Here is a 13,037-nt window from a genome sequence, read left to right as displayed (position 1 = left end):
TTTTTGTGGAATAAAGTGGGCACAGTGCAAATGCACTGGAGATGAGCCCTGAGAGACATTTTCTTAAATTCCATCCATCTTCACCTCATAAAAGTACTCAAAGCCTTATAAATAATTTAAAAAACTAATGGACGTGGTTTTTAAACAATGTGAGGCTGTTTTTAAAGAAGCGGGTCATGAGCAGATCTGCAAGAGTGGAAATGGAAAATGCACTGCTTCTATGCTATGGTTACCTTGAGAGGTAGAAAGGCATGGTGCGGTGTGTGAGTGCAGCCTTCCTCAGTACTACTGCTCTGTTAGGGCTCAAGCCTGAGCGCATGTGCTTAACTTTAAGCAAGCAGGTAGTCCCACTCACTTTCTTTGCTGGATGAAGGCCAGAAGGCTCTTGCAACTTGCAGGAATGAGCCATATAGGTTAGTAGTAAAGACATAGTGCCTAATGACATCACAGTAAACCTGTGTCCCCATTGTTACAGAAACAAACACTCTTTCATTGTAGATACATAGATAGATAGATATGTGTATATATATAGATAGATATTTAGATCAGCATTCTAGGGAATCTGATCTTTAATGTGCTGAACCATCCCTTATCAGTTCATTACTCACCAACTCATACTTTTATGCAGGTTCTCACTCAGTCTTAGGTATGATGCTATAGCCCTCTTTGGCAGCATATAGTTTATTGCAGCATTTAACTGGCACTTCAATGAAGGGTAGACATCCCCCCAGAAACATGGCTGCTACTGTTTTGGAGCCTCATATTGCAATGCACACTTCTAGGGGATGCTGGAGTCACTGTCTTTGAATGGATCTGTGATCTGAAAAAGACACATTGTGATGATAAATTCACAGCTGTGTGATGCATAAGACTGTGATAAAGGTAAATGTCTTACTGGCTAAGGTTGTCATATCCTTGTCAATAATGATCAGTAAATGTACAAGTCTGACCGTGTTCTTTATTTTTCATTTCCATTCTGACATAACATTAAGAGGATAGAGTAAAATGCTAATTTCCAGGCAGTACAATTCGTAGAGATCACTCCCTGGAAGTTTAAAAATAATTCTGTCTCCAACCTTCTGCCTCATAATAACACCATCTAACACTCAGTATAATTACCACAACACACATGAGCTATTTCTTAATTGCAGGGATGACATTGGCTATCTTTTGCTTATTGAGATCAGATGCATTTTACTTCCTGTTAACCTCAGAGCAATTCCACTGGAAATATACATAAACATATGGAAAGCAGTTACCGCTATATTTCTTGATAGCTGTATAATTAATTTCTATTGACAATGTACTTACTATTACTAAGTCTAATCCAATCACTATAAGTAGGTAAGTAGCAAATCCAGAATAGATAGCTTCCCCACAGAGCTAAATAATGAACTTTTAGAGAGATACTAATGCCTCTCCATAGGTGAAATTTAATTGGATAGCTTTATATGTAGTGCTATGAACTATGTTTTTCACATTGTTCATACCAGTTCCTTCATCACCGAGCCTGAGATGGTGATCTGCAAAGCAGATCTGTAAAGGAGAAACAAAATAAGACTACTAAAAAGACAAGAGTCATATTACCTTCAAGGAGAAATTATGTCTGGAATCTAAAATTTCCAGCTTGCTATCATGCAAATTTAAACAAAAACATCTTCATTTGAGGTAAAGAACACTTTTATGCAGTCTTTCAAGTCTTCTCTGTAAACAGAAGTTTGTTTTTTAAAGCAAAAATAGAGATGATCAAATTCAAATAAACAAGAATGTCTTGTGATATCAGCAAAAGTGGAACAAGTAAAAATGAGTTTTATGGCATCACAAAACCATCACAGCAATTTTTCAATCTGTAAAAGAATACCAGGACTGGAACTGTTAGTGTTCTTAAATCAAGTAAGGAAGTCAGGAGGGAGGAAAGGATGTTCTGTGGTAAGGCAATAGAGCCTTCTTTTCTCAGCCACCAGTTTGAATCCAATCTGTATCCAATCTTGTTGATACAGGCTGAGAGTTGATACAGGCTCCTGGCTGTATGTCGGTGAAAGTTATACAAAATGCTGGGATCAATCCAGTTCTTAGGGAGGCTAAGGCTACTTCAAACAGCACCATTACAATTAGCACTAGTCAGCACCACTGTTCGCAGTTTAAGCTGCAGAGATGGAATGAGCATGTAGATTTAAATCTCACCAAATGAGGGTAAATCCATCCTCATCATCGTATCCACTCATTAAACTCCACACCTGAACAACATTATATGAACAACATACCCTGATATCTCAATGTCTGTACTTTGACCTGTTAACCTTGTACGCCCAGATGGGGATATTGCAGATTATGTATTCCTTACACCATCCAATCCTAAACCGAACTTCACACCCCTTGGTAATCTGTACATTATTCTCTGATAACCAGAAACTTCCACGCTTAAACTCTGTACCATTTTCTTTTTATTTTAACGTCATCTTAATCAAATTCTTGAACTTTCCCTTTTGAAGTGGCCATATTGGAAAGGGGTTAATCTGTACTGGTGAGGAATTGGTTATTCCTGTAGCCCAGAATGTATGGTCTCTATGAGATAAATGATCCCAGTCTTCTCTAAGATTTTTCTGGAACTTCTCACAAACACAAAATTTAGGTGAGGAGGGGAAATTTAAGTGCTTTCTGCGGAAACCTACACTGCATTTGAAAGTATCAGACCTGGCTCAAGCTATCAGCACCTTCACGAGGAATAAATTCACTTCATAGTTTCTTGGGGTGAAAAATAGGAGTGCAATGAATTGTGGAAGTATTAGGAACCTATGAATATTAAAGCAGACAAGACAATTGAGGAAGGTCAGAAAAAATCGACTTCTTCTAGGCATACTGTTTGAAAGAGGTCGGATTAAAATCAACAGAGAAAATGGGGTGCAGGACTGTTTGGTTTGTTTCTAAACTTTGAAACAAGAGAGGGGAAAATGTCTAAATGTATCATTTTAATGTCCGTTCATGGGGAAGTTGATGAAGGAACAAATCGAAAGGGATGCTACAGATGCAGATGAAGTTGGGGGCTGTAAAACTTTCAAAGAGGCATGCCTCCCAGTTAGAGTGTGAATGTGCAAACTAATTGCACAGCTAGTTTAGAATTTTTTTTTAATTATTACAGGAAATTGCAAGACTCAATCTTCCAAATACAGCTACTGCCATCTATTGATGTCCTGCTGTTGTAAGTTTTATAAAACACTTTTGTTTACCTTTCAGATCAGCATCTTCATGACCCATTTGTCCAACTACGGGAATGACCGCCTGGGGTTATACACCTTTTTGAATCTGGCCAACTTTGTTAAGAACTGGACTAACCTAAAACTACAGACTCTGCCTCCAGTTCAACTGGCTTACAAGTACTTTGAACTCTTCCCTGAGCAAAAGGACCCTCTCTGGCAGGTAATATAACATACCTGTCAATAGTCCCACTGATAATTCTTCAATTACAATGCACTTCTAAAATCTTTTGCAAAAAGACACATTAAAAATGAAGATATTTTATTTTGTTTTAAATGCCTTTTTGGGTTTATTTTATTTTCTTCAAGGACAACAGCTTTGACTGAGAATATATTTGCATATTGGTTAGCTGTGGTCTGCACAGATAAAGCAAGGCACTTGCTTAAACTCAGTCAAATACTAGCCACTTTAAGAGCAGTTGGTTGCTATTTATCTGAGCTTCCCTTCCCTCTTCCCTCGTGTTTTCCTGACGCATCACATTGTATTAACTTATCTTGATGCACAATCATTAGGATGAAAACAGATGAGTGAGATCTACCACAATGCAGATTCACTGTGTCCATTAATATGGAATCACTAGCATTAAGTTACTGTAGCTATAGCAAGGATTCCCAGAATACAATATCCCCTTCTTTAAAACAGCAAGGAAAAAATCCCATATGGGAGATAGTGATTAGCATAAACAGTTACTTTGAAAATAAAGAAATGTCTTACCCCAACTCAATGATGACTAGTTCCCACCTCCATTTGAAATAAATGCCAATGCTGCCTGTAATGCCAGGATAGCAATTGTCAAATAATTATCACATATTCATGGTTCCTCTCTGATTCAGCACATGATATGCCAAAGCATACTCTGTTACACAAGTGTAAATCCAGAATAACTCAAAGGAAATATGTGCACTTATGGTATAAGAGAACAGAATTTGTTTTTAACTAGTTTTGGCAAGATCTGCAGCTAATGTATAAATTGGCCTAACTTCCATTGATAGAGCTATACTGATTTGCACCAGCTATAAATTTGTCCCATTATATTTAGTTAACTTAATGAATTAACAAATCAGGTCTTCAACAAACCATTACCAGCTTATGCAAAGATAACATCAGTGTAATAACTCTTGAAAGAATAATCAACTCTTACTTTTTTCTTCAGATTTTCTGTTCACACATTTTTATTTTGCACTAACATGTAGTAGAATGTTAGTGTTGAATAATATCCTAAATTTCTCTTTTTTTCCTGTCTTTTGGATTATTATGTAAATTTAAATTGTCACTAACTACTATATATTTGAAACTTCTTTGTCACCTAATAAGTAATATGAATAGCTGGAAGGCATAATAGTAATAGGTAATTTTAACCATAAATGGAAATTTGTTAATACTTAATATTTATTCCTTTTAAATCTAAAACGAACTTAGGCCTCAATCATGCAAAGCCGTTAGGTGAGTGCATTAATTTTAGGCACATGAATAGTCTTATTGACTCATTTACTTGATCAGCACCATAGTGATTATGAACTGTGTCACACTGGCAGAACTAAGGAATAGTGTCCTCTACAGATAGAGTACAAGAAGGAGCTGTGCCAGCTTCTCCAGGCTGCTGTACATCTGCCTTGACTTAGAGAGATTTCCTATAGGGATGAGAAGGTAGTTTAGGCACTATGCCTCAGAGAAGAGACTGTCAACAAGACTTTTAATTATGCTGTGACTAGCTGTATTATATGGAACTGAATTATAACCAGCAACTCATGTTGTAAACTATACCATACAGAATTGTATCGTGGTGACTTTCAGTCACTAGAAGAGCTGACTAATGTGGAGCAAACAACTTGATCAATTAATTTAGCTTTATTTTATGCCCCATGGAATATCTGCAAGCAGATTTTACTTCAAATTTATTAGACTAATATTTTTAGATTTTTTGAAAAATGAGAAATAGTTCAATTTAAAAAAAAATGGAAAAATGAAAATGGGCTGTGGGGTGGGCGGGGCGTAAAAGGGAAAAAAAAAGTAGGTTCTGGATTAAGACTTTAGAAGTAACAAATTTAAGAATGAAAGAGTATTCTCCCCCAGTTTTCCATTTCGAAACTTTTGTGTTTGAAAAATGCTAAACAGCTGTAATAACTTAAAATTTGGGGACGTATCTTTTATCAGGTGTAAATGAATTTATTTTAACTGAGCTACACTTATTTATGCCAGCTAAGGAGTTGGCCCTGATATTTTATGGATTAATAGTGAATCTTCTAATTTGAGCTGTGTGTAGTTGTGATAGGTCAGGTAATTCTCCTGGTGTGCCTATTCCTGACTGTAAGCAGTATGTAAGGTTTCCAGCAGAAATACTGAAATTCACTTCACACTTTACTTACTGTGAACATTTGTATCATGTCAATAAAATAACCTCCCACCTTAGTTTTCAAATGCTTATTTACAATGGGGGAAATTACATTTATCTGTCTAGATCAGTCCATCTGTCTATCCATTTACGGAGTGCCAATCACATTTATACCTTATGTAAATGAATATTCTGAGTTCCCTTATTGCATTCTGTATTTCAGTTGCCATTGTAACAACATTATGCTTATTTTGGGGCCCTTATTCTGAGAGAAGCTGGACACCTGAAGTGATATTCTAGCTCAACCAGAAGTTATGGGCTTGATGCAGGAACCATTTGGCAAAATTTTCTGGCCTGTTAAGCAGGAGATCAGACTAGATAATCATCATGTTCTTTTCTGGGCTTAAAAATCGATGAATATATAAACATAGAAGTCCCATGCACGTAACACATAGGGAGAAAGAAGGAAATGTTATAGCCTCACAAAATTTTCATTTTGACACTGATCCTGCAAAATGTATACAATTGCTCAACTTTACTGATTTCATTGGGATTACTCTAGGTCTTAATCCCACAACATATGGAACACTCTGATCCCGATGTGCCAAAACACCCAAGCATGTGCCTAGAATTCTTACTTGATTGGTTGGTTAGGGCCAGAGTGCTTAGTTCCTTGCAGAACTGAATTCCTGGGGTGAAATTTGAAAAGTGTTACCACTGACTTTAACCATGCTAGAATTTCACCCCAGTGCATAAAATTAAGTATGTGTGTAAATCTCTACTGCATCAGGGCAATTGAAATTTTCTCCAGAGCAGCAGAAATAATTCTTCTTCTCCCCCTCAGAATCCATGTGACGATAAACGTCATAGGGATATCTGGTCCAGAGATAAAACTTGTTACCATCTTCCAAAATTTCTTGTGATCGGACCTCAGAAAACAGGTGAGAAATAGTGAATTGCAATGACTTGAACAGAGGGTGTGATTCTAAGCATATTGTAGCCCACTTTTTGGTGTTGTATATATTTATTTTGGAATAATGCATGATAGAGTAAATTCAAATGTAAAGAGGTAATAGAAACCAATAGCTGCTGTTAACTCTTCCATTGCTTATGGGGAGAAAGTGGCTTGAATAAAATAGGAACTCTCTTTCCGAACCATCAGCACTTTTAGAACCAAGCCCAGGTTGTTATCACAGTACTCCGACCAGATGTATTGTTATATCTCACAAAAATGCCTATTCTCATGGGAATTCCAGTTGATTTTGCAGAATCAAGAGGCTTGTATAGTTTTGTTAATACCTTTCTTTGAAGTGGAAAGGCTCCTGAGGTCAAAATAGCAACACTTTGCAGTTATACTCCTTCCTATTAAACTAAAGGAATACTTTTTCCCTGGTAATTATGGAATTGGTTATGTTGGTGATAACTTTTGGGTGGGAGCAGTTAGCCTCATTACAAGGGAGGAGGCACATCAAAATACTAAGCTATGTTTCAGGTGCTGTTCCCATGCTTTGTTCCAATGCAATTTTCAGAACACAGGGTCAAATTCACCCCCCCTGCATAGGGTCAGCACAAGACATGTGCCCTATTTTAAAATGGGATTTCAGTAGCACTCAGCTTCTGTACTTGCACTCTATGAATTAAATTCTCCCCATGTACAGAGAAGGTGCAGCATTTCATTCCACCACAATGAAAACAATGCAGTTAGAAAAACTAGAAACCAAATATAGCCAATTACCAGAACTCAGTATATACCAGTGTAAGGAATAATTTTGTCCTGATTACTTTCTCTGGAGTTGAAGGATAATAAGAGTTAAAGCATTTCAGTCATGATGTTAAATTATTATTAAATTATTTTATATTTTCTACAGTTGATACCTACCTCCTTTGTAAAGTGTTTTGAGATCTAAAGATGAATAGCACTATATAACAGCTAGGTATTTATATGGATCTCATGTAATCATTTTTCCCCAGAAACTGATTTAAGTTTTGTGTCAATGTGTTCTGCATTTAGCAGACATGTAATATGGAAGTAGTCGGAAAGTAGAGCAAACATTCACAACAAACACCCATTTTATTATGCTGTGAGACACAAAGATAAGATAACTATTAAGAGCTCTGACCAAATACCTTCACAATGTTTGCAATCCTAATAAGAGTATTTATCACCTATATAGTCCCTTTCATTTGGGGATGTCAAAGTGCTTTACAAACTTTAAGCCCAACAAACACCTCTGTGGGATAGTATCTTACAGAAGGTGGAAGCCCAGGCAAAGAGAAGTTGCCCAAGGTTACATAGACTACATCTACATGTATGTGTGTGTAGAGTACAGACATGGCACCTCCCCAGAGTATGGGTATAAATAGCAGTGTAGACAGTGAGGCACTGCTTAGATGGATAAAGACATGCAGAACTTTAGGGTATATACCCTACACAGCTCTCTACACACACCCATCTACACTGCTGCTTTTAATAGTGTAGTGTCCTGCTGCCACCCCCTGGCCAGAGCCATTCACTGCCACATGTAGCTACACACCACAGTGTGGATGCGGCCTGTTTTTCACTGCTGCGTGGAGCTATACATACCCTACGTGCCACTGACAATGTAGACAGGCTAGGATGAGTCAGTGATAGAGTCACTGATACACTGATTGCTGTTGCTCTCAGCATTAGGCATTATCTTGAGAACATACCTTTAAATTCCTGTTCTCTTTTAAAAAACAAAAAATATATATATATTTCTCAACCAAGTCACCATAAATCTCAACCTGGAGGTAAGATGTGAAAAAATCTTTAAAAAGATAGCCGTTTTAAATGGTGTATAATCAATTAATAGAAAGTTTAAAAAGACATTCTGCTGCAAGCTCAAGTGACACCACACTTTTCATTTCCAGTGGCAAAATAGCGAGTATGAAACTATCTTTCTTAGTGATTCCTGCAAACAGGACAGCCCAGCTACTTATGAATTTAAGCCTGGTCTAACTCTGTAAGCATCTACATTAAAATGTAGCTCCAATCGATGTAATTTGCCCACTATGCTGACTTAATATCTCCACCTCCGCAAGAAGCGTACTGCTTAGGTCAACGTAGTTAAGTCAACGCAGTGTCAGCGTAGACACTGTGCTGCTTACATTGGCTGTTGCTGCCTTTCAGAAGCTGTCCCACAATGCCCCACACTGATAGTTAAATTGGTGCTCCTGGTGAGGATGAACACCGTCGACACAAAGAGCATAGTGTGGACATGCAGAAGCGACTTAATTAGTGTAGTGGCTGTACATCAATGTAACTTTGGACTTCTTAATTTTGTAGTGTAGACTTGCCCTTAGTCTAGTTTGGTGGGAAATAATGTTATCACTTAAGCAGAGGATATGTAACATCTAGCAATCCAGAGGAGATAAACAGATATTGACAAAGACTGAAAGAAATGAAAACAGTCCTACAATAATTATTTATGAAAAGCTGTACGAAACATGCTTTGTTTTAACATGAAATATGTTGCAAAATTTAGGGCCAGTTTCTGCCATTGTATGCACAAACATGGCTTCCTCTGACGTGAATAGAAACCTCACGCCTGCATCAGAGCAGAATTAGGACTCTTGAGAATGAAAGAGTTAATGACCACAGAACAAATAAACTTGCATGTATTATCTCTTCATGTTTAAAACTCCAACATGCTAACACATCCTTTCATTAATGAGAATGTATCTTATAAAAAAAAACTTTTTAAATTTTCCTCTTCATTTGTGCATATTTATTCAGAAATACTTGCTTAAATTTAAAAGCTTTAGATGTATCCTACCCTTCCTATGTCAAATAATCCTGTGTCTTGGGTTTTTTCTCCTTTTAGGAACAACAGCACTTTATTTATTTCTCCTTATGCATCCTTCTATCATCAGTAATCTCCCTAATCCAAAAACTTTTGAAGAAGTTCAGTTCTTCAATGGAAACAACTATCACAAGGGAATTGATTGGTAAGAAGACTAACAGAAAAAAAAGTCTCTTATTAACACATGCTAAATCACAATGGAACAATTATAGAAGTATATGTGACACCCACATAATTATCAGATGAATTTCCTATATCTGGCACTATCAGAGTGAGTTAGAAACTAATTCATAATGATGGGACACTTAATCAAGTGTTGCCCTTAATTTTATTTAGATGTTACAGTAACTGTCATAGTTTCTAGTAAACTAATACAATAGAGAACCCAATTCTGATGCCTTCTCCCCATGCTGTGTTATACCTTACTCTGCAATTTCATCATAATCATATTCATTTTAATAGATCGTACCGCCCTTTCTCAGATTGTACTACTCGTAAAGCAGGGTCTTATTCTAAATGTGGCATAATCTAGCCATCGAGACTGCTTGTGGAGTAAATTACTATTCAGCATAACAAAACGTGGCAGAATTGAGCCATTAATAAGGAACTTTAGATTGTCATTCCCCTCAGACTCATTAACATGGGTTTTTAAATCTTTAAAGAAATTATTTTGTAACGATTCATGTACCAAAAGGTACTAGCTGTCGTCACACTTATAGTAAAGCTAATATGAAGGAAGAACATTGTGAAACATATGTATTTTAAAAGGCTAATCTTGAATTGTTTAAATCATACAAAACTGTAATATGCTGCAATGAAGAATAGAAACAGAACTACACAATATATTTTTAAAAAATCACTGAGAACAACATTATCACAGTGGCTACACTTAGTTTAAGAGAAATACTGAATTACTACGTTAAAAATGTTGCGAAAACCCAGGAAACGGAAACGCTTCATTGTATATTTTTTCATACTACATAATGAAGCATGTCTCATATTGCTATTGATATTACCAGCGTTCAGATGCCTTTTATTAGCCTGAATTTCATTGCAAGATACATGTCTATTTTTGTAGTTTTTGTTTATGTCTGAGACATGTAGAGATTGTATCATAACAAAAGGTGAGGGAGGTTGCAGATTTATTTTGTTAATCCCAACATACATCTGGATGCATGGCCTATATCCATGGAAGCATTCAAATAATATATGGGATAATGAACCTATAGTGACATTGCAAGAACAAGAAGCAGAAGATAATTCTATATTGACTTTGTTTCTAAAACATCCATCTTGCTCTGCACAATACAAAGGACCAGCCCTTCAGCTGATGTAAATCAGTGCAGCTCCATTGGCTGGCCCACAATTGGCAAATTAGATTAGAAGTGCAAAAACAAACATATCACAATTTATACCATGTTTTTCCATCTACAGCATTTTTATGTCTGCGATGAGATTATAATCCCTATTTTGGCCTTTACACCAGGTAAAGGGACTGTAGTAGGGCTAGGGTCTTTAAAAGGCACGGTTCCAGACAGGGTAGAATTTCTCCAGCATAGCCACTGAGGAAGGCACGCAGGCTGGCATAGGGAGCATTCTGGGACTGAAGTATGTAGCACTGCTTGGATTCAGGAAGCACTGCTGCTGTAGCTGTAATGCAAGCAGCATCCCCCAACTGCCCCTCCTTCTTCCCCAAAACCGTCTAATTTATGCCAGGGACCACTCCATTCCTCAGAGCAGTGCAGAACTGGGAGGATGCAAAAGTGGCTTAAAGCCACATTCTCCTCTCCTCCCACTGGGCAGCAGGTTCTTTGGAACACCTACTAGAAGCACAGTCTAGAATCTCACTTCACATCTTTAATCTGTACACACTTTGACTTCAGATTAGGAACGCTTAGATGTGAATCTCCATCAACGCTTTTATCGTTAAAAATGCTCTCCTAGGAAAAAGAGTATTTCCAGTTATTCACTCAATATTCATTATAAGTACAATTAGTACTTTCCTTATCACTAGTGGAAATCATTGCCAATACAGTCTCAGTGTTTAGCTGTTCACATCATTGACCCCCTAGCCAGTGGTTGTTACTGTTATGATTTTAGAATGACTCTTTTGCCCAGTTGAGTTTTGATTTCTTCCATTTGTGAATTATGTTGGAAGATTAACATTTCCACGTGCTATGAAAGGCAAAATATATGTATAAGACAATTTATTATTTTCTTAATTCGAATCATTGTCTCCTTCTCCCAGGTACATGGATTTCTTCCCTACCCCTTCGAATGTCACCACTGACTTTCTGTTTGAGAAAAGTGCCAACTACTTCCATTCTCAGGAGGCTCCCAGACGAGCAGCTTCCCTGGTCCCCAAGGCCAAGATCATCACCATTCTCATTGACCCATCAGATCGGGCATACTCCTGGTATCAGGTAGGGAATGGGCAATGAAATCAAAAGCAGAGAGTGGAAACTAATTCACGCCCCTTCCTAGGAGATGTTCCAGAGGAGAGATGGGTTGGCCCCCAAAAAACAAAATCAACACCTATGTTTTAAAAAAAATGTTTAAACATATATAGCAACTTGACATATTTGTACAGACAAATGAAATAGCCAGAGCAATGCCAAAAGAGTCATATATAAAGTTAAACTAGGCATGAACTAGAAAAATCCTGATACCCTATGATGAGGTTTGCAAATAACAATATAAAGCACTTAGTTCACCATGCCAGTTGACACTCCTTCCAGCCCCATCCTGAGCACATTCACAAAAGATTACACAAGTCATAAGGCAGAGGAGAAACAGACCCTATGGTTGCATCTACACTGGCAGAATTTGGACTAGACTAGACATGCAATTCTCCATCAGTGTGGCTCCATCAATCCCAACACTGGCAGAACTGTAGTAGGGTGATCATACGTCCTAATATTACTGGGACCGTCCTGATATTAAGACCTTTGTCTTACATAGGCACCCATTACCCTCCGCTCCCGATTTTTCACACTTGCTATCTGGTCATCCTAAACTGCAGTCTGAAATGGTAGAAGGCTGTGTCTTGTCTACACCACAACTGCCAACTGTGCTACAAAGTGTAGAGCTGCACTGTGGCGACTTAAGGGTCCAACTGTTCCTATTGTATATGCAGCTCTAGTGTCTGACTCTCCACTGCCTTGCACTAGCTGGTGCATACCTTTGCCAAGTGATTGCAAAAGTATGTGTGAAATGCTACCAGTTCTGAATGTTTCAATAAATTAGGCTCTATATGGTTTTAACATGGGCTTGTTGGTCTCTACAAACAGTTAACTGAGTGTGTGGGTAATATCCCTTCTTAGTAAAATAGTTGATTCTTAGATTTTTAAGGCTAGAATGGATCATTTGGTCTGATCTCCTGCATAATACAGGCCACATAATTTCACCAAGTGCTCTCCTTCCTCAAGCCCACAACACCTGAGAATGGAGAGAACCATAGATAATCTTCCATTGAAACAGCCATAGGTTTTTGGTTTGTCTTGGGTGGTTGGGTAATGTGTATGTTGATGGTGGTGGTGATGTTATTATTAAGGGTATGATAGCCATGACTAACATTTGAAAATGAGACCATTATTCATCTAGGATATTTCATTACAGTAACACAA

At 37.5% G+C, this 13,037-nt stretch overlaps 1 protein-coding gene across 4 annotated transcripts in view; it reads left to right on the top strand.

The window, feature by feature from the left end:
• NDST4 (N-deacetylase and N-sulfotransferase 4) overlaps positions 1–13,037 on the top strand; it is a 177,666-nt gene that overhangs the window by 146,464 nt on the left and 18,165 nt on the right. For all 4 annotated transcript variants that reach the window (XR_012158535.1, XR_012158534.1, XM_073340979.1 and 1 more), the window contains exons 8-11: positions 3,235–3,417; positions 6,432–6,528; positions 9,433–9,556; positions 11,660–11,834. Coding sequence is in view for 2 of the 4 variants with exons in the window: in XM_073340979.1 (XP_073197080.1) it covers positions 3,235–3,417; positions 6,432–6,528; positions 9,433–9,556; positions 11,660–11,834 (579 nt within the window). In the remaining 2 variants the exon portion in view is untranslated. The remainder of the gene's footprint in view (positions 1–3,234; positions 3,418–6,431; positions 6,529–9,432; positions 9,557–11,659; positions 11,835–13,037) is intronic.

The sequence above is a fragment of the Lepidochelys kempii genome, chromosome 4 (genome assembly GCF_965140265.1).
Source record: "Lepidochelys kempii isolate rLepKem1 chromosome 4, rLepKem1.hap2, whole genome shotgun sequence".
Lineage (NCBI taxonomy): Eukaryota > Metazoa > Chordata > Testudines > Cheloniidae > Lepidochelys > Lepidochelys kempii.
The sequence above is the reverse complement of the archived record's forward strand: the minus strand, read 5'-3'. Positions and strand labels throughout refer to the sequence as shown.